At 44.3% G+C, this 26,408-nt stretch overlaps 1 protein-coding gene across 11 annotated transcripts; it reads right to left on the bottom strand.

The window, feature by feature from the left end:
• Window positions 1-5,787: 5,787 nt before the first annotated feature.
• PRPSAP2 (phosphoribosyl pyrophosphate synthetase associated protein 2) lies at window positions 5,788-26,408 on the bottom strand. Of its 11 annotated transcripts, none has more exons than XM_030460124.1 (14): window positions 25,253-26,408; window positions 24,381-24,491; window positions 21,700-21,935; window positions 18,864-18,980; window positions 18,137-18,287; window positions 16,969-17,021; window positions 16,781-16,847; window positions 15,605-15,777; window positions 14,531-14,646; window positions 11,026-11,081; window positions 8,489-8,637; window positions 7,722-7,792; window positions 6,926-7,072; window positions 5,788-6,505 (listed from the first exon to the last, which is right to left on the bottom strand). In XM_030460124.1, the coding sequence occupies exons 5-14, from the start codon at window positions 18,253-18,255 to the stop codon at window positions 6,347-6,349; spliced, it is 1,110 nt and encodes a 369-aa protein (XP_030315984.1). In that variant the 5' UTR covers window positions 18,256-18,287; window positions 18,864-18,980; window positions 21,700-21,935; window positions 24,381-24,491; window positions 25,253-26,408; the 3' UTR covers window positions 5,788-6,346. The 11 variants fall into 11 exon arrangements, with proteins under 11 accessions (XP_030315984.1, XP_030315988.1, XP_030315989.1 ...); XM_030460128.1 differs by lacking the exon at window positions 24,381-24,491 and adding an exon at window positions 19,185-19,292 and having other exon boundaries at window positions 21,429-21,935; XM_030460129.1 differs by lacking the exon at window positions 24,381-24,491 and adding an exon at window positions 19,185-19,292.

Here is a 26,408-nt window from a genome sequence, read left to right as displayed (position 1 = left end):
GGCGGTGCGGGGCTGCTGCCTCCGGGGTGTTTTCTCCTCCAGATGCTCCCCGAGCTCTTGATCGCCGTCTCGCTGTCTCCAGCCCCCCAGGGCTGTCTGTCCCTGGCTTTCTCCTGTTTGCTCCAGGCCTGGTGTCACAGGCTTTTTGAGATGGTTTACCTCAGATAAACTCTTCCTACGGTCACCGGGCGAGCAGCAGGAGCTGGGGCTGCACACGAGGAGCTGTGAATGAGGCCAAAACAGAGGGAAATATCCCTGTGGAAAAAGCACCTGAAAAATCAGGCTCTCTCTGTACGTGCTTGGGTATCTGACAAGTGCAGCAAGACTTCCTCAGAAAAACCCCTGTGCCACCTAAAGTTTGCCACGTCCCTCAGGTGGTGCTGGAACGTGTGGTTGCAGGAACAGAGAGGAAAACCCAGATGATGCACCCTCTGAGCACATTTCACCTCCAATCTCATGAGTTTGGGAATCCTGACACCCAGGCACGTGTCTGTCAGGGCCACTTGGACAGCAGCATCACTGATGGATCCACCTACCAAGGCACAGGGTGGTGCAGATGGCACCATCTGCCCATCTCCTGTCCCCCTGGAGCATCCTGCAGCATCTGCTCTCCCACAACTTGGCCAACACATGGCTTGAGCCCCCAAAATAACCTTTCAGTTTCTAGGAATCAGTTGTGACTTTGTCATGGAGTTAAGTGGGAGCTACACACCGAGATTTTGGTGAAGATGGAGAGCAGGAGTGACAAGCCACAGAGGTACAACCACATCCTCCCCCCTCCAAACCTTCACTGGAGATAATCGTGCATCGTGACCACCTGCCAGGAGGAAAGAGAGAAACTGCTGCCCTGTCCAGACCCTCTCCTCCAGGGATGGTCCCAGGGAAGGCAAGGAGACAATTGGATTCTCAGAGCAGGTCTTAGGAGACCCAAAGGACAGCAGTGGCAGCCCCCTGGGGAGCAGAGGACCTGGCAGAAGCCACCTGCCCATAGGCTCAGGGCAGCTCTACGTACCCCAGATGAGATGCAGACTGGCACAAACACCCAGGTCAGTGCCAGGAGAACACAGGTTGGGAAGCCTGTTGGGAACGAGGAACGCGGCACAGGTGGAAAACCCACTGATCCTGCAGCAGTCTGACATTGACCCCGATGCTGAACTCAGCTGCCTCTCCCGGCCCAGGCACAGCTCACCCTCAAACACACATTTCTGTTGTGACCACTTTATAATGGCTCCAGATGGTGGGTGCAGGGCCACGAGGCCACAGTGGAGATCCCCCTGGCATCCCCACCAGCAGGAGCCTGCTCCCCTCAGCCCTGCAGCTCCTGACCAGATGTTTCCCACTAACTCTTTAGGCACAAAGCAAGCCATATACCCTGGTTTTACTGCAGAACCCAAGGACTTTGGAAGCAACAGGTTGGGAAGGAGGAGAATGGGTGACCTATTCAGCTGGACTCAGGATATCTACACTGGAATATCCTTTTCCTTGAACACATAGGCTTGAGTTGACTCCCAGCTCACTGCACATGCACCAGACACAAGCCAGAGAAGCTGAGTCAGCAGGATTGCATTAATTACCCCCCCTGCACGGCTCCTCCAAAGCCTTTTGAGATGTTGCATGAAGCTGCCATGAAATGGGCCACCTCCTACAACAGGGCTTGAGAAACTCATTTTCTTAATAACACGACAGGTCCCTTATGTTCCACTCAGAGCCAGTGACAGCGATGCCCCCGGCAGCACCGGTCCCGTCCAGCCCAATGAAGAGCCCCAAGCCCTCGCTGCTGGAGAAGAGAGAGGCACCAATCTGAAGAGGAAGAGAAGAGGAGGTGCTGGGGGTGCTGGAAAAGGGGGTTCCAGTCATGCTAGCTGGACCAGCTTTGGTACTTCCCAGCAGAGCAGCCCCAAGGGAGCAACTCTGTGAGAGGTGGAGAGAAAAAAAGAAAACATTGGAATGGGAGCAGCAGAGCAGAGACCTCCCCACCACTTCCCAAAGTAAAACGTGGGCAAAAATCCATCGTGAGGGATGTGGATGTGTTTTGTAAGAAAACCCCTGAACAGATTCCCATCCAGGTAGCCATGAGCTTCACCAACCAGTGTTGCCACACATCCAGCTCACCCGGGCATCCCCAGTGAGTTTTGGGTGGACTTTTCTTGTCTGCAGGTGGATGAAGAGGAACCAGGTGTTGTTGCATTTGCCATGGTGGCCACACACCCTACCCTGAGGTGGCCCTGGGCAAGCAGGCAGTGCTAGACACTGGAAGGACCAACAACCAGTTTGTCAAGATCATAAGAGGGGAAAAAAGAAACTGCATGGGCTCCTGCACCCTTCGTGCAACGAGAAGGCAGCTCAGAGGACACAGATCCTGGGAGGAGGAGGTGCACTGGCTGGGGGAAAAGTGTGGGCAGGTGTTGGAGGAAGCAGGGGTGGAGGAGAGGGCACTTGATGAGAGGGTGCTGGATGTCCTTGCAGGTGTCACAAGAGGGAGAGGACTCTACTTACACCATGCCATGTCTCTGCCAGCAAGGAAGGAGCCACTGATGGTGTTCCTGCTGACCCTGCATGAAGACTGGGAGGAGAAAAGATCATCAGGAAGCACCCTTCCCTCTGAACCCAGACAAGACACCAAGAAACCAAGACCTAAGTCTGCCAGACAAGAAGCTGAGAAACAGAGAAGACTGGATAATTAATGGGAGCTCTGCAACTCGAGCTTAATTACACGAAACGGTGGCTGCACCCCGAGTACCCGGAGCCATGAATACCAAAGGAGACACCCCAAGAAGGGGAACCACAAAAGATGTGCCTGTCCTACCTCCATCCCATGCAGACAGGTTGGCTAATAGGGCTCAGATTTGGCTAAAAGTTTTCTGCAAGGCAGAACAAATGGTTTGTGGGGAGCTCCTTGTCTGAAACTGCAGGGAGGCCAGGGCTTGTTCTCCTGAGCAGGGCATTTGTCTCAACACCCTTTAAGAGCCAAGCAGGAGATCTGCTCACAGCCAGCAGGCCAGAGGCTGGGGGAGAGGTTCCTGCTGTGGTTAATTCCACCTTGTTCTCAGGCTACAGGAGTCTTTCCACAGGGGGTGAGGGGTGGAGGGTTGGTGCAAGGGATCAGAGCAAGCACAACCCCCCACACAGAATGTGTAACAAGGGCCAACTATGACAGGAGAAAGTAACAGAGGCTTCCAAAATATTCCATGCAGAAAAGTCAGCCCTGGGGAAAAAAAAATATATAAAGAGTGCTCAAAAAGGAAAGCAGAAAGGGAACACAAGAAAATGCTCTTGGCCCATACTCTCACTGCAATGTTTAAAGCAAAATAAACCACTATGACAACAAGGCCAGCAATGCCCAACTGCACTGATGTTAAGGGGGTGAAGGATCCCAAAGTGGGGTTGCCCTCCATCATTCCTCTGCCTCCTTCCTCATCCTCCTCAGACAGGGGCTGAAGGAGTAACTGGGCAGCAGCTCCAGGCCATTGATCATTAAACAAACCAGCAGTGGGAGCTTCACTTCCAAAGGTCTCCGAGTGCCTCCTCCATCCCCTTCCTGTCCCCAGCACCCTCCTGAGGAACACCTCAATTTTGGGGTCTCACAAACCAGCAGCTGCTGAACCCCCATTTCCTTGGGGTTTTCTGCTGCTTCTGCCTTGATCTTGCAGCAGCAGCAGGCTCCAGGCTGAGCTGCTCCTACAATTGCTCCAGCAACAGTGACTCACGGGGTGCAGGACCCCAGCAGGTGCCTTGAATCTGGGTACTGATGGACAAGAAACTGCCAAGGCTTTTGTCTTCTAGAAGCTGTGTATCAAACCCAGCTATTCTCCTTCTAGATACTACGTCTGGAAAGAATTTGCATGCTTTTCTGACTAGTTAATTACTGGCGAAATTGCTGGATAAAGCCTGAGTTTTTACATGTTCTTTACATTTGAAGGATCCCAAAGAAACACCTCCCAAGATAGCTGGTGTTTCGGGTGAGCTTCTGGGGAAAGCACAGAAAGGAGGTAGCCCTGCTGTAAGAAAAGGGAAGATGTCAGAGTGAAGCTGCACAGACTTTGCTCCTTTTCTACCACTCCAGGACTACACAAGAGCAAAGGACCAGCAATCCAGCTTTACCATTCCCAAATTCCTGAGTCCTCACCAACACACTGCACAAAACAAGGCAACATTGGGAGGTTTCTACGAAAGCAATGATCAAACACAGGAGTGACATGGAGCCTCAGGGAGGGCAGAGCAGAAGAGATGCTCATGGACTGGATGAAGCTGCTCCTCCAAGGGCCAACACAGAGCAACCTGTGAGTTTCAGGGGGTTGGGTATTCAGTAATCACACCATTTGCTGCACTGCCTCATCCTCAAGTGGTCGCAACTCTCCAACCATGTAACCCCAAGGTTAAACACACTGCAAGTACTACCCCCCTCACCAAGACACACCAACCTGTTTGTTCTTCCTCTCAAAAACAGCCAACACACCCAGGAACAGGTCTGCATGCTTGAGAGAGGAACTGCACTTTTCCCCCTCTGCTCAGCTGGTATCTCACCCCCCCACTGGCACATCCAAAGCACATGGAAGCGTTAATCCAACAGCCTGGTGTAGCTATTAACATCACCAAAGTGTTGAATAACCTGTTGCCATGAAAGCACAACCTGGCACAGCCTTCCATAAGGATATTTTACAGGAAGCAAGAACCTCACTAGACAGGGCTGCAAAACCAGGATAATCTTAGGAACAATAAGCTCACAGACTGAAGAATGGCATTATCTGAACAGAGAAGTGGAGTTGGTTAAATAAAATCATCATCTCACTGGCTGAATGTACCAACAACATCAAGTATTGTAGAGCTCTTCACAATATTCAGGTCCTCTAGCCACAGCCCAGGCTTCCATCGTTCCCAGTGCTGTGCCAAGACAGAAAAGGGAAAAAAAAAAAACAAAAAACCCAAAACAACTGGTTTTACCCTTAAAAGCTAACAGACCTTCCAAAGCCCTTGGAAGTTTGTCTGAAGCAGAGAGAAACTGTAACAATGAAGGGTAATTTTCACTTCTGGTTTTGAACATCTGAAGTTATATACTCATTTTTAGGGCATTCTGATGGAGACACTTGACCAAATAACCCCTGAATGTTCCATCGACTCCACCACCATTTGCACTGCAAAAGAACAGGAACTTCAGCTCTCCAAGGCTGGAAGGTCACAGCGTGGCAGGGTCCAGGCACAGCACCCAGGAATATGTGAGGAGAATGAAGCTGAGCAAGCTGGGTGCCATGGCCAGATTTTGTAGCAAATCTGTATGTTCAGGCCGGGCTACAAAACTCTGAAAAAGAAACATTTACCTGCAATGAGTTGATTTTTTTACTAGCTGGAACCTCTGCCTCCCAAGTCCCTGTTGTTCATGACATTCACCCATAGATTTAGCTTCCTCCCACCTTCCCTGAAGCAAAGCAGCACACTCAGAGTGCCAAATTACAACCAAAGCTATTTCTGGTAGCACCTGCAACCAAAAGGTTGCATTTTGTGTGTGATATGTCTGCTCAGCAGCAGACAGGCTGAAAAATGATTATGAGGGATCAACATCAGGGAAAAGCAGCCTCTCCTCTTTGTCTGCAGGTGTTTCACTGTAAGAGCAAGCAAAATAAGTGTTATTCTCCTTACCACCAAGCAGCCAGAATCCTGTTCATATTCCAAAGGAACACATTAGCATAAAAGAACCAATTCCCCTCTTAATTTCTTTCAGTACCACAGTAAAACCTGCAAATCAGCTTTAAGGGGACACGCTTCAGAAGGCAAAGGACTGGTACATGACCATTTTTAGAAAGCTGACACAAAACAAAGTCTTTATTCTTCATCGCAGAAAATAAATACAGGTGCATATTTCATATGCTTTTTCTATAAAAGCACTCCTACAAAATCACCAAACTGCATACAACAGTACAACCTTTTTGGCTTTTAAAATGCAAATATTATACAGTCACTTCGTTTTACTCTCTTTTAAAGCACTTGTAGCAAGCAGCTTTGGAAAAGGAATGCTTATTTAGAAGCCAAATTCTTGCTTCAAGTGTTTTGTGGTTTGTTGGGGTTTTTTTCCCCATCATGTGTGTAGTGCAACTAACCTAAAAAGCAACTAGAACAGTTTGGGTTTCTTTGTAAAATGTTTATTCCCAACCCACCCCACCAGAAACCCTGCAAAGGGAAAAAAAAAAAAAAAAAAAAAAAGCTCTTTAAAACTGTTCTACTTTGATACTTAAACCAAGAGAAACAAAAAGTGGCTCAATAGAAATATTAAGGTTAAGCTTATGCTTCACAGCTCCTTATCTGTTTGCTTCCAGTTTGGCCCGGGTGTTTTCTTGAAGAAGAAAAAAAGGAATTAATCATCCAGTCCTATATTTCTGAAAAGGTATGACATGGACTCCCCGTTATGGATCCTGCGAATGGCTTCCAAGAGGATCATGCTGATATCCACAGTCTTGATTTTAGGGCACTGGAGTTTTTGTATTTCATGTGGAATTGTGTTCGTAACAACCACCTACAGAAAGAGAAAAGGATCAGGAGGACTCAGCTCTGGTTTCATTCTCCACCTCTCACAGCTGGAGTGTAACAGGGCATCTCCAGGTATCCATGGAAATTCACACCACTGTCCTTCCTTCCTTTCACTCTGTCCAAAGGAAGGTACAGCAGTATCCCCCACACTGGAGGGAAAACCTGCTAATACTGGCAGTCTGGCACCCCATTGCTTCCCTAGTTTCCTGTGGCTATAAACTTCAGGATGTGTAGATGCTTTTATTCCAAGCATACAGTGCCTCAGTCAAAAAGCCTCAACCTAGAAACCTCCTCTCAGCTGAACTCTTAATGCCAGCATATTTTAGTAATTGATTCAGGAGAAAGCTGCATGTTCAAACACCTCCCCCAAATTAGCAGTGAATGAAAGTAAAGAATCCATGCTTACTTCATCGATTGCAGACTCCTCTATCAGCCTGGGGGCATCTGAAGATAAGAGGCCATGTGTGGCCATCACAAAGATCTTGTAAGCCCCCCTTTCCTTGAGGGTCTCAGCTGCAGCCAGAAAGCTGTCAACATCATCTATGATGTCATCCTGCCAAAAGAGGATGGAATCAGTGAGGATTCACCACGTGCTCAGAGAGATCAGCACAGCACACCCACTGTTACAGCTCTTTCAAGTGGGACAATTCCCAGCCAAGGCCAGAGGGACATTTCCATCAGTGAAGTGTGAAGGAGCACAAGTGTCCTACTGCAAGGCCAAGGGACAGAGGGACTGCTCTGAGAGGGGAAGAGGGAAAAGCCAAGACACCCAACATTGGTTCCAGAACCACACTCACAGAGAACTGCCCTTTCCCATGACAAGGCCAGAGGTTATGCTCTGCTTTGCAGAAAGCATCAGGCTGCATTTCTGAGCTCAGAGCAGGAAGAGGATGTGATTTCCCCTTGTGTGATGCACAAGCACCACCAGGAGCTCTTCAGAGGAGTTTCATAAGCTCTTAAAACAGAAATTGCTCTGGTCTGTCCATGGAAACAAGGTCCAAATGCTGCTTTTCAGCCTGGATCACATCACAGTTCCCAGTCAGCTTCAGGAAGTGCACAGAATGCTGCCTCATGCTCTAAAAAGTTCATTACTGAAAGCCCACCAACAACCAAAGTTTAGCTGCTGACACAGCAGAAAATCTGATTTCTGCAACTTTAACAAATTTAATAAAATTTATCAGAAACTGTGGAATCCTACTTACCACAATGATAGCTATTCTTCCTCCAACATCCCCAACAACTGTGATGGGTGGTTTTTCCTTGGGAATCAGCACTGTTTAATGGCAATTTTTTTTAAAGAGATGTTTTAGAAAGGGGGAAGGAAGTTTATACAATTCACTTCAAGTGTCAAAGGGTCTGCTGTACATGGGTCACCACTTAAAGAAGTGAAGCAACAACTGTTTCACCCATCACAGAATTATTGAGAAAACCAGTAAGATTTTAATACCTAAGTGATTTTTTTTTAGGCTTAACCAAAATATTAACTCCATTCATTTACACCCAAAGTCTTAATCAATTCAATTAATTCTTAATTTTAGTCAAGAAAAGAGTGGCTTGCAGACACAACCAGTTCAATCACCCTACTGAGATCCCAGCCAGGTTTATGTAATAAAGTTTTGGTCATGCAGCTACAGATCACACCCACATTCAGCAATGTTACTGTGTCAAAGCCCGTGACATCACACAGCTACACACAAACCCAGTGTCAGCTTCTTACCTCAGAGTCCAAGGAAATTTCCATCAAAAAAAAGCAGTATACAAGTGGGACCTCTATGCCAGGGGCACTCCTGATGACACTGCCCCTCCTACACAAACCTCACCTACAGCCTAGCACTGAAACTATGGACAAAGTGCATCAAAAAGAACCTTCTTTCCCCCTAAAGCCCCTTTCTGATGGTCCCTCACTGCCAGCCTCATGTCCCAAACACACAAAAAAGACAGGTGAACACTGACACACAAACTTACTTACTGGGTATCTCCAGACTGGGATGAATAGCAGCAACATTTTTGGCTGTAGGTGGTGAGTGTCGACCATCCACCATGTCAGACTCAGCATCCTGAGCTTCCCCATGGATCACAGCAATTCCCAACCGTAAGCGTTCAGCGAACGACTGCGCCCTGGAGGGGTTACAAAAAAAAATAAAAAATAATAAAACAAATCTACGTTAAGTTTAAAATAATTCATGTGCATATCTTTGTAATTATACCCATTTTATTTCTAATGTTTCAGCTGGAAAATGATACTAACATTTTAGGAAAACCCAGAGAAGTAACTGCTTTTCCCTAAGCATTTTATTTTCATCAGGCTTGTGAGAGTCAGAATAACCCTGAATACCCACAGAGGCTTTGAAGCAGCAGGATAAATGCTGCAAGTCCCATAATTATGATCACTTCCTTCTGCTTTGCCCCAAAGTAAAAAAAAAAACACCAAAAAAACCAACAAAACACACAAACAAAACCACAAAAAAACCCAAAACAAAACCAAAAAAAAAACCAGAAAAACACTTCCTAGCCTTTGGCATTCCTGAAATCCTATGCTTTAGCAGGTCTCATCCAACAGTAACCAAGAATACCCCAGATGTCTGGACTGTCCACACTGAACAGGAGAAAATATGAAAAGAGAAAACAAGTCTTCATCATATTTTTAGCAAGTTATGCACGAAACAAAGACAATGTTCATGATTTCCCAACACAGAACCTTAGATTATCCTATAGAAAAAAAGAATCCAGATGATCATTTTGCCTGACAAACCATTCTTTCAAGTTAAAACAGCGTGGAGTTTTACACTGCAAAAAGCCCCTTCACTGAGCAGTATTTCTTCAGCTAAACTGAGGAATTTATGTAAAGAAATGAGAGGCTAGCTGGGGGAGGGGGGAAAACAGGAATTTCACAGACAGTGCACTTGTATTCCAGAAGCAGGAAGTAAAAATGAGTGGATTCACTCTACCTTCCCAGCACACCCCAGAGCTCTGTGTCTAACCTCAGCCAGTTATCTGACTGCACCTGGTCCAAGTGATCCTGCCACATCCAGACTGAGTCACTCTGTTCTAACATCAGCACCTAGGACCTGGGGCCTGAATCACCTCCTTTACACTGAAGCCTGGTTTCACTACCCAAACAGCTCAAAGTCCAGTGAGTATTTGCCCATCGTGATGCTCAGTTAATTAAAAGCAAAGAATCTTCTGCCCTGTGGTTATCACAATGAGGATATTTTTCTCAAGTTATCAGCTACAGTTAAATTATAATTCCAGACATTAAGAGTTATGAATTAGAAGGCATAATCCTATCAAGGACACCATAATAATTACTTTAAAATAAACTAAGTCAAGCTTGAAGTACCAGTAAAATGATGCAGTTGTTTCCCAGTGAGCTCAAACCACAGAAACATAAATTCATCAAGCAAAGGTTCTCTTCCACAAGTGGAAATTCAGCTGAAAATTGTTTTCTTTGGTTAGGCTGATACATGAACTCACCCTTTTCTCATGTACCACCTCAAATTCTGCTCTTAAATGCTCACAGGTACACATGAAGGAGCTGAGCAATACAGCTCTGGGATCCACTCCTACAGACTGGGTACACGTGCAGCTTATCTGTTTGATCAGGTAAAAGTGCCTGCAGACTCTGCTGGCACAAACAGTAACTTAATGAGCATGAAATTGCTTCAGCAAATGTCTGCCTGCTCTCAAGAGGCAGTCCTGACACCAAGGAAAAGAAATAGTCAAAAATAACCAAACTTAACATAACTCAAAGGAAATCACATTAAAATTACTGCTGGAAAATGAAGATGACAGCACTTGCTCCCCTTGATTTCTACAAATCAAACCACTTTTGATTTCTATATAAAAATATCAAAACCTTTCTTACAAAGAGCTCTGTGACTCCTTGGTATGAAAGTCTAGAAAACTTTTCCACAAACTCTTAAGTCTGCCACCACAGCAAATACATTCTCTTAAAGCATCATCCAGTTCTTACACCACCTGCTGGGCACAGTGAATTCCAAAAAGAGTTTGGGAATTACCAACCAAAAAGCTTTATGGTTTATGAACACTCATTCAGCCAACAAGGATTTAAGCAAAATCAGCTCAAACATCAAATTCTGTCGCACCATGCCAGGAAGCCAGCTGTGTTTAGGATCTGATCAGCCACGTTCTAAGTTATGACCATGTTAAGCAAACACTTTGGATTAATGGAATTGTACTTCCAGTCATTTTTCTTTATTCAGAGGAGAAAATTTCTAATGTAAATGCACACAAACAGAATATGATTAACCACCTTTTTTATTCTAAACATGGAACTGATTTACCTCCTCCTTTTGTTTGTTTGTTTGGTATTTTTACTCTTCCATTTATAATGTTTACAGTGATGATGTAAAAACTACAAATCTGACAAAGTAGAACTGGGAGGGATTTGAAGGCTGAATCTTCTAATTATTGGGTAACTGTCCTTAAGAACAAAATCACAATAGAGATTTCCTGCTCTAACACAAGAGAGCAGATCTTACCCACCTCTTTGCAGACGCAGGTGATTTGGCCACAATTACAGCATTCCTGTAGTCTGGTATCTGTAGTAAATAACAGATATAGCAATGTCTACTTCGTATCTTTAGACAAATTTAAACTCAGTAAGAATCAGAGAACTTTATTTTGCTAGAAGAATTTTAAGCATAGATCACTTTACCTAACATAAAAGAGCAACCTCAAGAATCCACGGTACAGAGTTGACAGCTTAGTAAAAACAGGTATTTAGAAAATTCAGATATTAAGTTAAAACTGTACCTTTCATAAACACCATGTTGTATTAGAGATTACACAAAAACAACTGCTTCAGAAGAACATCAGGGCTACACAGTTGAATGAAGTTTACAGGAAATCATCACAATTAAAGTTTCCTGTTCCACTTGTATTGTATGTGCACGGGGCAGGCTTTAATCACCTGAGAACACAGCATTTCTTCTATTTCCTATTGCTTTTCAGAGTACACAAAACAGTTAACACTTCTCCATCACTCTACCACATCACACTGACCCACCAAAAGGGAGGAAAATTCTCCATTTCACTGCACTGACCCTGCCCACAGTCTAACATTGCTGCAAACCCTCTTTTGCACAGGTCAGCACTAGAGGGGGAAGGCCAAGAAGGTGAGTTTCATTTTGACACCATCAGCCACTTGGCACTGCACAATCTCCTCCAAAGGCTGCAGGCCCTGCCCTGTTCTCATACTACCTTTTCACCCCAGACTTCCTCTCTTCATTTAGCCAGAGCTTTACCCTTCATCTCTCAAAGTTTCTTATCCTTGCCCTCCACTTTTCCTGCACTAATTCCCCACCAGACTCGTTTTTCCTTGCCCACAACTCTTCAAGCCTCCCAGCACTCACACTGCCAGTTCTCCCTTCTGACAGCAACCTGTGCTCCCTCTAATAACTCATCTTACCCTTTCCTTGCAAACTCAGCATTTTCCCTCACAGTGCTGCCCTGGGATGACCTGTCTGCCACGGAGAGCAGCAGACAGAGAACCTGTGTGTCCTTCCATCAGCTGCCAAAACAACAGTCCACAGCCCCCTGTCAGCTGCAGTAGCAAGCCAAGTCTTACAGGGCAGATCTAGTCTTCAGAATCCCAGCATTAAGGGACAGAAGGCTTCACTGAATATCAAATTGATCTGAATTCCACAAATTTGGAGGGGTGGCATTCTGACATGCAGCTCATCCCCTTGCTGACAGTGACAGATGTTAAATACCAGTTCCAAAGCATGGAAATAGTTGGGTTTTTTTCCAAACACAGGCAAGGTAAGCTCTTCCACCATCTCCTCCAACCCACAATGGCTGAATATTCCCAAAGGCACTCTGCCTGAATTAGGCATTAAGGTAAAATTCAGTTGTGGAGTTGAGCATGGGCCTCACCAACTGAAAACAAGAGCTTTTCTGAGGACGTGTCTGGCAGCATTAATAATCAACACTGCTACTAACTCCACCTATAATACTGGGAATTCAGCATGTTTTGTCCTTTACAAACACTCAGTTATACAACAGGCTACAAAGATTAACATGATGGAAGGTATGGAGAAGGCAGGGCCTGTCACTTGACATAATACAGGCTTTGATCTTGCTCAGACATCATTGCCTCATTTTTCCCCTGCCAAATGATCAAATTCATTCTCAGCTCTTTAAAAAATGAAGTCAGAAAACCAGAAATGTCATCCAATAAAGTAAGGCATCAGCTCCTCATAACAGTGAGCTACATCACTCTACAATTAACATGTACACATAGGAAAGAAAAGACACTCAGTACTGAACATTTGCTAAGCACACAAAGGAAGATCACCAGATTATTTTTATATTGCATTAATGTCACTGATTGGACTGTCTTCATCCCAGAACACCACGTAATTCTCTTCCTACCTATACATAAATTCCTGGCACAGAACAACTACAAGCACTTACTGTCTTAACTTGTGGTTAAATGTGTTTTAAGTGACCTCCCCTCTTATTGAGCTGGACTCTTATTTCATGCTACTCAGTACCCCACATCCCAGCTCCCACGTGAAACATTTCTTCTGCTTTGGCATTCATGATGCAGGATATACAGCAAGCTGCTGCCACTGGGAACCTGAGGTGAATACTAAATCCTTCCTGAGCAGCACTGGATGGAACTTTTAAGGAAAAAAACCTATAAATGACCTGGCTTGTGAAGGTACTCGTCAATATAGCTCCCATGTGACCAGATATATTAAGTCAACTTCAGTTTTAGCAAGTTATCTCACAGCCAAGCAGAAGAATGAAGAAAGAAAAGACTGAAAGTATCTAGTGAGACCTCTCCATACATACTTGAGCAGATCTCTACAAATGTTCAGTACTCAGCACTGCCAGCCTCAACGATGAAACAATTATTTGTAAACCCTTAACAGCTCATGTACCAAAATGTGCTTCAAGACTAAACCAGGAACATGCTTTGTCACTGACCACAATGTCAGGCAATACATAAAGGCACAACTTGTCTTGTGTCTGTGTATCTGCTTTTCCACTTTTTTTACCTTCTGAAGTGCTTACAATGCACAGTATTTTTCTTCTGGTACAAAAGATGACTGATTGTGGCAAACCCAGAGCAAGGAGTTTTGTTCTATAATCCTCTTTTGAGTCTAGTATCAAATGAAATTATAACAATAGATTCAAATGGTAACTAATTCCCCAAACAAATCTTGACACTGTCATAACAAAATCATGTTGGTTTGGTTTTGTTGTTTGGGTTTTTTTTAATTAAGGCATTCATACCTCTATGAAAAGAAATAGCTTGGGTTTAAAAGTAAGAGCTACACCTTTTGCCTCACCAGGAAGAAAGCATTTGCTTTATTCCAAATTATCATTAGTCAGAGGCATAATATATATCTTACACCTACAATTATCATTTGCACAATTTGTATAGGTGAATCTACCAGCAGTGCTTCTCAAAGCACTTATAAAAAAATATGGAGACATGGGGAACATCAGAAGTTAAGCTCAAGACATGCTGAACCAAAAAGCAGGTGAAGATTTCCACACAAGTGTCCTCTGCTCTTACTCTGGGATCAACAAGGCTCTCTCCCAGTTTTTTACTTCATTTCTCAAGTGTTTTCATAACGTGGTATGAATTATACCTGCACCCAAGCACTCCAGTCTCTACATGTCAAGGAAATGGGAAATAATAAAAGAAGAGGATATCAAACACAAGAAAATCCTTGTGGTTTTGCTGTTTGTGGTTTTTATTTAATCCTAGTTAGGGCAATATATTTAAGAAGACAGAACAGCACCACTACACAGATAAGAAAATGCCAGGTCTCCATGAAAGGAAAACTTAATCCTCTAGAGAACCAATTGCCCCAACACCATTCCTTGCCCCAACATGACCTTTCTCCCTTTACAATTCTGTTTGAAGAGTTGGGTCTTTTCACAGGGATTTGTTTCAAAAGTCTTGAGATATGACACCAAAAAAAAAATAAAAATCAAAAGCACCCCAACTGTAACAAAAGGCCTTCCTCACCTCTTCTTGGATGTACTGGAGTAAAAATGGAGATGCTCTCAAGTTATCAACTGGAATATTGAAGAATCCCTGTATTTCCTTCTGATGTAAATCCATGGTAATAAGATGAGTTAGTCCTTAAAAAAAACAAAACAAAACAAAACAGAGAAGCACATAAAGAAAAGTAAGACAGAACAAGAGGCATGGTCTTTAATTCTATAGTAAGTTTAACTGAAGTTTGTTCAGATCACAATCTCTAAGCTGCATTTGAACAAGAATGCTGTGCTTAGTGAAAGCAACCAGCATATTAACTATATCCCTTTTAAGTGCACTGCCATTAGGATGTTTCCAGATTTCTACAGTGTCCTTTGCAAAAGAACCTGGGAACACTCAACAAAACTGACTCGGCAGTGCCACACTGAGGCAGGTAAGCTCTTTCTCCACCCAACAAGAGACAAAATGGAAGCACTAGCAAGAGGAAAAGTCCTCTGGCACATGGGGAGCCCCTAGAACAGCTATCATTAAACTCCTGATTTAAACTCCAAGCCCAAATTCTAATTCTCAGAATCCTTCTCTCAAAATCAAAAAGCTGATCACACCATTCTAACTGCACATTTTTCCCAGGAGCATAAGCAAAAGGAGAAGAAAATGTGTTGAAAGGCTGTGAAAATGAATAATCTCATTCTGCCACATCATCTCAAATGTAAAGGACAGACACAAAGTGCATTCATCCAACGGGTAAAAAACAGGCTAGAAATGACAAAGCCCAACTGTTCCAGAGTGTTAGACAGGCACAGAACAGCGTTACAAGGGATGGATACCACAGCCCAAAGCAGCAGAGTCCAGCTGACTCGTTTTGCCAGCTCAGTGTGACACAACACAAAATGGCTGTTGCAAGTTTCCTTATTTTATGAACTCATCATTTGGAAGCATTTCTAATTACATTTGCCTTTCTGTGTGGGTTTTAAACTCACGAAAATCTTGGCAGTTATTTTTAAACAGAGTCCCAACCTGTGCACAGACCTCTCTAAACCTGAAAACTGACAGCAGGAGCCCCCATTGCCCTGATTATTTCCAAACCACCTGCATTCTTACCAGCTTTACACATCATTGAAGCCAGTAATTTACAGACAATGGAGCCCCTTTTCCTCATCTTGCACTGTTTGCTGTAGGGGAAATAAGGAATCACTCCAATAATGCTTTTGGCACAGGAGGTTTTACAGGCGTACACCATGATCAGGAGTTCCATGATTGTAGTATTCACATCCCTGGAACGAGAAGCATCCAGTTCTGTACCTCGTGCATAAAAACCCTCTTTTCAACACAGGATCTATACCCAATCCAGGGATTTCACTCCAGGGCAGCAGGGACAATGGGGACTGAAGGACTTTCCCTAAGAATCCAGCTGTGCACACCTCAGGACAGCAAGTGGCTGTCAATATTTCTTTGACTTGGCTTTGTTTTTGGTTTTTTTTTTGCAAATCAGGAGGTTTTGTTACACCATTTTCAGGCTGCTAGTAATACAGCATGTTGCTGTAACCAAGTAGTCTGTGTTTTATCTCCAACATCTCTTTTTACTCTGCAGAAAAGAGAGAATATGTATTTTTCAATATAGATAAGCTTTTTCTAAAAAAAACGTTTCAGACTTCACAACATATTTCTCTACTGATCAAGCCAGCAGTAGGCTAAATAATTAATGATTACCAGTTACTTACTTTCTGCCATAAATAAAAAGATTGACAAGTTGTTGTTTTTTATATAAGAACTGATGATGGACTAAGAGCCCTTCTATTTCTGTTGAAGTTAGAAAAAAACCCTGAGCATTTGTAAAATTCTTCCCATATTTAAAAAAAAAAAAAAAAAGTGTTCTCTGAATGACAGGACACATTGCCTAGGAAACACTTTTCCAAGATGTAAAATGTTTGCAATGGTGCTGGCAACAGGGTAGCTGAAAAGGGAAGATTTTATAGAGTGACATAAGACAAAGAATGCACCTAGCGAAAGAATGCAGAGACCCAGCAGAAAATTTCAGTGACACATCCACTGAAAATTAAAATAACTCAGGTTAGCTTGTACTGATCATCTTTGTGCACACATCCAAAAGCACACAGAACAATAACAACAAAAGAACCAACAAAGAGAAGCCTCTATATCTAGTTAATCTAAGCTTACTATAAGGTATCATGTACATAAAATGTGCAGTAGAATTAAACCAAAAGCATTCTTTTGGACAGTCCAAAATGCTAGCAGTGTCTTTAAGCAGTTACTCACTTTGAAACTGTTTGGATGATAAAAACATCCTTTCCTCTCACAGACTCCTGAATCTGCACTCTCGTTTCTGCCAAGAAGAGAAACATGTAATGTTTGCAATAGCAACACTCTATAGAGTCTAAGAAAAGGGTACCAATAAATGGCATCACAGTTCAGTAAGTTTCCAGTATTGCCAATTAAGTGCTCACCTCTGTTTGGTTCTTGATACACCTGAACCTTCCCCATCTCAACTCCTAAACGCCTGCAGGAACAGATAAAAAAGAAAAGCAGAAGTCAATAGAAGAAAACAAAAACAAACTCAAAGCCCATATAATGCAATTGTTACTGGAAAAGCTATATTCCACAGGAGAAAACCAAGAAAAGAAAGCTCCCAACCATAAACCTAGTAATTACAGTGGAAATCTCCTAACAAAGCGTTTCTAGAAGCTGCACTGCAGGCTAAGCTGAACTCATTTTCAAGTCAAGCTCAGAAGAACAAGCAATGGGGAAGAATAATGCTTGGTTACTAAATTAAGTAACCATTCCTAATTTTTAATATATATTCCTATATACATTACACATATGTTGCCATATAGATCTGTATACAGACCTGCCATATAGACCTTCACACAAGATGCACAATGCTTAAAAGATCACTTTTAAATCATTCTTCAAAATGCCAATGTTGAGTGGATGGGAAATATTTAAGAGCTCTGTCCAATGAATAATGGAAGACCAACATCTGCTATGTTTATTTCAAGTCAGCATCACCACAAACCCTTGTTAAAAAAGGGGATAACCCAGCATGCTACACAATTATGGCCAAGTCTTTGCAGTGCTGGAGTTCCTCTGCACTCTCCTTTCTCCTATCTCTACCTAATCTTGGGCACACAAGCCTCAGGAGGAAACCCACCCTGTGCAACACTCTTTGCAGTGCTACACATCTTAACACTGCTAGGAGAGCAGGGGGAAAACATCCTTAAAAGTTCAGCTGAAGCTGTTGATATTAAGCTCCACAAAGGTCTTCACCTAACACACGCAGAGGATGGGTGCAGCTTTGCCCTGTAAAAAACTGCTACAGGGAGAACAATAAAAATTTCTGCTGTGATTATTTAACACTATGCAAATATTAATTTTTCCATGTGTTGTCTACAACCTACTGCAGCCAATCACAAGCTGCCAGCAAGCAACTTAAACACAACTTAGATTCTTTGTTACTGATCTGCTGAAATACATGATGCACTACACTAAATATTCTTGCAAACCACAGCAGTTTTCCCAGGTAACTTTCCCTGAACAGAGAAATCAGTCCTTAGTAAAATAAGCCCCACCATAATAACACCAAGATCCTAAGCTGCCCTGCAGGGTTTCACTTACTCAGCAATCCTCTTTGATAGTTCCATGCATGATGAGTTGGAATTAGCTGAAAACAGCACCAGTCCACCCTTGGTTATATTCATGATGGCCCCAAATTCAGTTGATGGCACACAAAACATCAAACCTAAGTTGTGCTTCCACTTCTAGAAGACTGCAAGAGATCAAAGGTCTGTTAAAGCCACAACATTCAAAACAAGAAATACTTTCTGCTTAGAAAGTTTCCCACAAGCCCATATGATCTGGAATCCTCAGTCTGTGTTATCACCTCTCAAAGTAACACAAATATCCCCTCACAGCCTGACTGCTGACCTGGTTTGAAGACCTAATGAAATGGCCACGAAGAAGGGGGCTTCAGCCCACCTTGCTTTCCTCCTCCTGCCCCTAAACTTCACACACCCTTCAGCAGAAGCTTCCCTGGAGGTCTCAAGAGATCCTCCTAGACAACCCTCCTAACTTCAACAGGGTTGGTTTGGGTTTTTCTTGCCTTTTTTCTTTACTTTTTAAAAATGCTTTTTTTAGCCTCTTGTGTAATAACACACATACTCTTTTCCATCCTCTCACCCACTTCATTTTCCAGAAGTGAGCAATGTTTATTTCTGAACTTCACAAAGACAGTCAGAGGTAGAATCCAGCTAAACTGAACTCCTAGCTCAGTGAAACTGACTACAAGAGTCTATTTCCACAGCTGAGTATCTTTCCATCACTTTGCAATACAATATAAACTTACAAATAAAGATGAAAGGTAAGGAAGAGTTCAATAAAGCTGGGAGCTGTAAATAATGACCTCTTGCACAATGCATCCACTTGGTGAAGGAGCTGTCATTCTTTGATACTAATATTTCTTCTGTGAAAATAGGAGAAAAATATCAAGAGGAAATCTCTACTTGTTTTGTGCTTTCTTTCTTCCAAATAAAGGCACAAGCCACTAGCTCTAACAACAGTTTGATGGCATTCCATCTTCACACTTTTTATTCTTCTCTGTAACATCACATTTTTGTAACTTCTTCTAATATAAGATTTTGTTCAAATAAAAGAAAATCACACTGACTGACAGCCAATGACAGACCAAAGTAGTGTTCAACTCAGAAAATCCCAGGCTACTGAACCTCACTTCTGCTGTATAAATAGTCCAGCCCATTTAGCATTATGTAGATGTCTGAAAATAACAAGTACAAGTTGCCTAATTCAGAAAAAAGTAAGGAGTTAGGAGAAATAATTTCTTTCCTGGTAAATATCTCCCTGCTGAGAAACAAAAGAGCCACATGGAATCTGCTAAAAAGTATGATGTGCTCCAGAACAGAATCTTAAAGAAAAAAACAAACAAAACCAACAGCTTTCATATATACAAGACAGCTGGCTAGCTCTATAAAAAAATTAGTTTAGCCCAGCCCATACTCTTGCTGAGTTTGACTTTATCACAGGAACTGCACCTGATTCACACTCAATTAAGGGACAAAGTAGTCAAGAGCTTCCTAGCAGATCCTCTGCATGAAGCATCTGTGCTGTGCTCAACTTTTGTGAATGAAAACCTGCCTGTCATCAAATCTTCCAAACTGTGCAGAAAGACAGCACAGACAGCAACCATTTCTGCAACACAATCTGAGCACAATGATGTTTCAACTCTACCAGAAGCTGGTGGTCCCCTTCATACCACTAACACAAGCCCCCACCCTTTCATTATAAATATATATTTATATATTTATAAATATATAAATTATAAATATATATGTGTATTGGAGATTATAAATATATATGTGTATATATATATATATATTCATAAAAAAAGAGGAATGCCAGAAGGCAGTTTGGTTACAGACATCTAAAGCTCAATACACTCCACAATTTCAGCAGCACTGAAAACCTATTTCTTAGCTAGTATTTCCTCCTTTGTTCCACTGCACACTTGTTCTGTAACCCCCAGCTGCTAACTAATGGTGATCATCTGTCAAGTTAAAGATACAACTGTAATTCAACAAAGCAAGAATGTACTAGAAATGCTTTTAGGTCTCAGACCACCACCAGAAAGCATCCTGCTTGTGTGATTAGGTGGGAACAATGTCGAGACAACTTTTGATATTACTAAAAACACCCACATTGCACTTTGAAGACACAGGGTTTTTTTTTTCCCAATTGTGTTACCTTCTTTGCTCCATAGGTTAAGGAAACAAGAAGAGGTAAAAGATCTGCTGAAAGAAAGAGTTCTTCCAGATTACTGTCCAGAGTGCATTTTACACTATAATGAGAAACTAAAATATTCCCATGCAACACTGAACATACATGAAGTTCTTCATGTAACCATAGGTCAAGGACTATCTTGTGGATGTACTTCTGCACCAACAAGTGGGCTACAGTGTGATGGGGGGGTAGGGAAATTGCATTTGTTGATTAATATTGACGTATCAGCCTTGAAATAGATGTTGGCATGACAACAAGCTCACAAAACTTTATTAGATGTGTAAAGACATGACACCACAGAGGTACAAGGGACAACGGCCCTTTGGTTTGAGGCAGACAGATCTTCCAAGCCCACATCAGGTTCGGGAAAACACACACACACCATAGAGCAGGGCTGAAGCCCACAAACTCCTACCTTTTTTTTTTTCTTTTTTTTAGGGCTGCACACAATTACACAGACACATCGGGACGAACACAATTACTGGCCTGGTTACACACGATGCCGTATTCCCACTGCCTTCACAGCACGAATTAAGCATGTCCACACAGAAAGCACAACTAAATGATGGATCCCCACGGCCTGGGATCACACACACACCCACACACACACACATATACACACCCATCTCCCCAGCCCCAGAAGGACTCTCCATCCTAACCTCCAACCCTGGGCAAAACAGCAGCGAGTCGCCCCTTCAACCCCACACCTCCCTACAAGTCCTTCAGCTGCTGCAGGTGGGTTACACACACCCTGGGAAGGAAAGCCCGCCCAGGCACCCCGAGGTACCTGAGGATCCCTTCCCTTCCCTTCCCTCCTCTCAGGGCAGAGGCCTGGGCACGCCGCAGCCCCCGGCGTGGCAGCGAGCACGCCGCTCCCCTTCACCATCCCCTCCACCTGGCAAGGATCCCCCGGCAGCCATAGGAAAAGGGCCGCCGAGAAGAGGGTCCCCCTCCCACAGAGCCACTGAAGGGAGGGCGACGGAGCCCCTTCCTCAGGCGGCGGAACGCTGTGTGAGGATGGGGAGAGAGCGCTGGGGAAAAGAGGGGATGTCCTGCCCTGACACAGCCGGCTGAAGTGGGCTGAGCGGGCGAGCGTGCCCCTTGCTGAAGGCCTTACCTGCCGGCTCCGGCCCCCCGGCCCCGGGTGAAGGCAGCCCGGCCGGAGGGGAAGAGGAGAGGCAGAGGCAGCAGCTGAGCTCAGCCCCTCCGGTTCTCCGCTCCCAAGATGGCGGCGCGGGGGAGAGAGGGAGGGGGGGGCGGGCGTGAGGCGACGCCTTCTCCTCTCCCCCCGCCCGCTAGAGCTGAGGGGAGCAGCGGGCGGCGCCATCTTGGCCCCTCGGTGCTGCGGGGGGACCCCACGACCGAGGCGGCTTTCGGCTTTCCCTCACCTTCAAAAAACGTGAAAAAATACCGTAATGGGTGGGTAAAGGCTCCCACAGGGCTCGTGGCGCCAAGTCCCTATGGCGTGAGGCTGTGGATGCCCGCAAGGAGATGGGTGTTGGAGCATCTCTGTCAGGGGAATGGCTGACCACACCGAGCCGCTCTGGGCACTGCCACCACCCTGCTGGGCACCAGGTGGGCTTTGCCGACGGATCCAGCTGTGTTTGTAGAGAAAGAAGGTTTCCTGGAAAGTAAGAGAAAAAAAAAATTGGAAAAAAAAAAATCGGTGGTCTAAAATCCCTATACACAATTTGTCCAGCATTCCCTGTCAGTGCCCTCTTCACAAAACTGGTCGAAGATGTATTTGACGTTTGCAGCAAGGTGCTGATTTTTAGTAACCCTCTTTAAAAGCTCACTTTTACCACAGGACAGTGTAAGGCTGTGCCCCTTCACTACTTAACAAAGTGATTGCCCTGCACAGGTTTGGAAGAATGAAGCTCTTCCCAGGGACTCTCCCCTTTAAGGAAATAAAGAAGCACCGTGTTTTCCCATGAGCTGGGTAGCTACAAGTTTTACTGTGTGCTGAAGATCGGCAGCATCTTACAGGTGAAAATTTTAGCATAAAAAGGTCAAATGGGCTGCTTTCTGCTGTGACTTTCCTCACAAAACACAGTTTGATTTCATTATCTGGCCTGCAGGGTGCATTAGAGCAAGGTCTGGAGCATGCAAGCAGAGACTTTTTGTCTTTTCTGGCATTACCATGAGAGATTAATTAAAAACCATAGCTGCCACGACTGGGCACCAAACACGCCTGCAAAAGGACATTTCAATTCATATTTTAAAAATTAAGTTTCTGCTGCTACTAGCTGTTTTTTTTCTATTTTAAATGCCCACGGGCAGTTTCCCCATGTTTTACTTGCTCATTGCTTCTTGCCTTACAACATTTCACTAATTGTCTCATTTTTTTCCCCTCTCTTGACAGAATCTGGGGAAGAGGAGAAATTTAACCTGAAGCAGCTGAGCAGCTGCCAGACAGAGCTTTCCACTTGTAGCACTCTCACAAAGCAAAGACATCTGCTAGAAATATGTGAGCAGAGAGGCCATAAGCCTGTTTGTTAGCCCCACAGAGAGCCAGCAATGAGCCTCTGCTTTTCCTAGAGTCTCTTATAATTGCACTTAAAATCCTAGACCTCTCCTAATGGCCTCACCATCCTCATCTTCCTCAATCTGTATTTTTATACTTGCAGGCTGGTGGTTCCACAGTGGATTCAGGGTCATTGACCCTATTAGGTTACTTTTTTATTTTGTTTGTGGGCTTTTAGGACAAAGAGGGGAGGGGGTTTTGAGGTTTTTGTTAGCCTCTTAGAGAGCAGCCGGGATCTCTCTCTTAGCAGCAGGCTTCATGGTGGGATTTAACTATGGGCTGGCAGGCAGAGCAGTTTAAGGCAGAAACAACACATGGTGAAGCATTGACCCATAATGCAATTAACAGCCTTTCCCCAGAAGCATTTTGCAATACCCTAGGGCACCCAGAATTTGCTGACAGCTTGATTCACATTGCCCTGAATTCCTGACACTGCTTTAGAAAAACCACAGGACCAGGAACTAAAAGATTCTGGTTTATGATCCTCTTCTATTTCCTTTGTTTTCTTCTAGCAAATCAGTTTCTTTCCAGCCTCTCTTTTCCTGATCAAAAGAATGTAACTTGAAATTTCATCTTCCAAGGGAGAGAAATTTATTAATTTTACAATATGCTGTCCAAATGCTAAAAGTTTAACAAACAGTTGCTCCAAAAGGAGCACCCAGATTTTATTTCCTTTTCAATGGTTCAATTAGCAGTCATCTAAGGAATTCTGAAAAACTGCTGGCTGCAAATACCCTGGCTCACAGAGATTTGTTGTTCTTAACCCAGATGCTACGCTGGCTTGCAGAGATGTGCAAAAACCCCCACACTGAGTCCAGCCAAGGTGAAGGGCACTGCTCATCCAGGGTTTGGCTGAATGACAGCCTGCATCCATCACCTAAGAGAAGACAAATGCTACTGTCATCTTATCTCCTGAGCTCCATCCATCACTGCTCAGCCAGGTTGGCTTTTCTGGGATTTGTTTGGAGTTGTTTTAAAAATGTGGATGTTAAAAATCACCTACCAAACCACCTGCCAGTAAGAGTTATCACACATGGGACACCAAAGAAACGTTTTTACTTGATCCCCATGGGCCCCTGTGAATAGGTTTGCAAGGGGAGCTGTAGCATGCAGGCACCTCCACACTGAGCTCAGGCTCAGGGCCACCACCTCCCTCCTTCCCTGCCTTCACCTTCCCTGCCCTGGGAGAGAGACCATCTCTTTATTTCCAGAAGATGCTGGCATGGATAACACCCAGCTAAGGAGGCAGAACTCATAGCAGCTATAAATTTATTTCTGGATGAAGGGGAGGAGTACTTTTACTATATCTTGGGAGCAATCTGGAAAATAGCATTCCTCACATCTGGGAATAAAAGTGCCTTTTAAAAAGCTCCAAAGCAGAGAACACATCTTTGGGAAGGGACATGCAAGTAGATAGCACTCACTTACTGTTTTATGAAATATTACTGCTAGCCCTGGCTTGGCCATCTGCAGGAAATAGGCACTGAGTCATGTTGTCACAGCCCTGTTCCTCCTGAGTCATGAGGCTTTGACTGAAAGACTCACCAAGTTCTGTTTGTTTTCCTGTTTCTAACTGTGCTCTCAGTTCTGGGTCAGCCTGCAGGGACCAACAGATCTGCCACATCAGCTTCAGCACGGGGTTATCTCCAACCAAGCCTTCAAACAAAGAGACCAGAGGCTTGTTGGAATACCCAGTGTTTATCAGGTCACTGCACAGACAAATGTCTCAAGCTGGCTGAGAGGGCAAAGGTTTGAACAAACACTGCCCTGAAACAAGAACCTGCAGTAGCACCTGTTGCTTTGCTGGCAGCTTTTCTTTTCTTTGCTGAATTTGTGTGCACTTCTCTCCTGTGTAACAGCCAGTTACGCAGCCTTTAGACAAAAGCAGTTGAACTGGACAATGAAATCTTGTCACTTTAGGGAATATGACCAGCAGGGGCCACCCCATTCCTCTGTCACACCAGCTGGGTCCTAGCCTGGCTTACCATTTACTGCACTAAGCTACAGCTCCTCTACAAACGGGGAAAGTGAGCAGACGTGCATCATGCCTTCGTACAGGTGTTTAGGGAACACACAGAAGCCCTTGCAGGGCAGGACCAAAGGGCAACCAGCAAAGAGCATCCTGTTCCCTTCCCAGTTTGGTGCCAATCAGGACCAACCCTGGATCAGCAATAGCAGTTTAACTCCTATGTTCACCCATCTGTTTGACCTGCACAACCCACTAACACTGTTACAAATATTTCTCCTTCACAGACCAACACCACCTCTCTAATTTGCCATATGGTCTCCTGCCCAATTCCAGCAAGCTCTGGCAGAGGTTCTGCTGTCAGACCTCTCCGTGCAGTCTTTCACTTGACCTTATCTACACAAGTCCATTCCCCAAGCTCAAGAGTGGGACACTTAAAAATTTTACTCACCAAGCAAGCTTCACCAGAGGAAAGACACAGGGACTGCAAGGTTTCACTGAGGCTTTTATTGTCTCATTAATTTCTCCTTAATGAAAACACCTTCACCTGCTGCAGTTTCCCTCCCATTCATTTGCACCCACAATCATGGGGCTGGTACTTTCAAGGCTATCTTAGCACCCTCCTTCCTTCCTCATAACTATTCTGAGCCCAGTTTCTATTTCCATGCTCTCATCCAGGTCCCAAGGAGAAAATACCTTTTCCTCTTGAGCTACCACATGCCATGGGCTCCTTGGCTGATTTCTGCCCTGATATCTCTGCAGCTTCTCCCAGCTCCAGCATCACCTGCTGTATTCTCCACTGCAATGTGAGGCAGCATCAGCTCCTGTCCAGGAGGAGCTTATTTACTAATTTGCTTACTTATTTGGTAAAACAGCAGAGAACTGCCAGGCACAGCAATGATCCATTGCTGTCAAGGACTAATTTCACCCCTGCTTGAGATTCTTGGTTCATCTTCATCCTGTCTTCGTTACAGAAGCAGCTATGTCACAACACCCAGTTACACCCTGAAGCTGTCCCTCAACATGGTTAAAATGCCACCATTTTTTTCTCTAGTGTTTACCATCCTGCCAGACCCTAGTCTGACCAAAACCATCACACTGACCTGGAGCCACTTAGGCTTGTGACTGAACCAGGACCAGACACAACTGGGCTGTAATTGGATTCTGCCAACTCTTTTCAGCACATACAAGTCTGCCATCCCTCACCTGAACTGGCCCTGTGATATAATTCTTCCCATCTAGCCCAGTTAGTGAGGTATCACTGTCCCCTGCTACCTTCCTTGGAGGGCAGCTCTGCACCACAGCTCCAGCCAATGCAGTTTCCGTGGCAAAACCTATAGCCAAAAATCACCTGCCAAGTCTTCCTGAGGTCTTCACCAAGGTGTTCTGGTGATTCCATATTTACCTTGCCCAACACCAAAGTATTAATTAGACTCATCAGACTGCTCCCCTTGGTCTATCAGCACATAATTCATACCATGTGCTCTGACTATCACAACTTGATTATTCTCTCTGCTAAGGCTCCCCCATGCACAGCCTGAACCCTGCACATTTCCAAAGGCTCTGCCTGAGCTCCACACATCCCAGTGGCTCCACCTGAACCCTGC

Source organism: Calypte anna, chromosome 14, assembly GCF_003957555.1.
Source record: "Calypte anna isolate BGI_N300 chromosome 14, bCalAnn1_v1.p, whole genome shotgun sequence".
Taxonomy (NCBI): Eukaryota; Metazoa; Chordata; class Aves; order Apodiformes; family Trochilidae; genus Calypte; species Calypte anna.
This window is presented reverse-complemented; position numbering and strand designations above follow the sequence as displayed.

Bases quoted from the DNA above. Each gene is read 5' to 3' on its own strand.
- PRPSAP2 (XM_030460124.1), bottom strand. From the start codon at position 18,255: ATGTTTTGTGTGCCATCAACTGAATTTGGGGCCATCATGAATATAACC. The intron at 16,848-16,968 runs GTGAGCACTTAA...TCTTCTTGGCAG, and splicing joins GTATCAAGAACCAAACAGAG to AAACGAGAGTGCAGATTCAG. The intron at 14,647-15,604 runs GTAAGAATGCAG...GTTTTTTTTAAG, and splicing joins TTCAATGATGTGTAAAGCTG to GACTAACTCATCTTATTACC.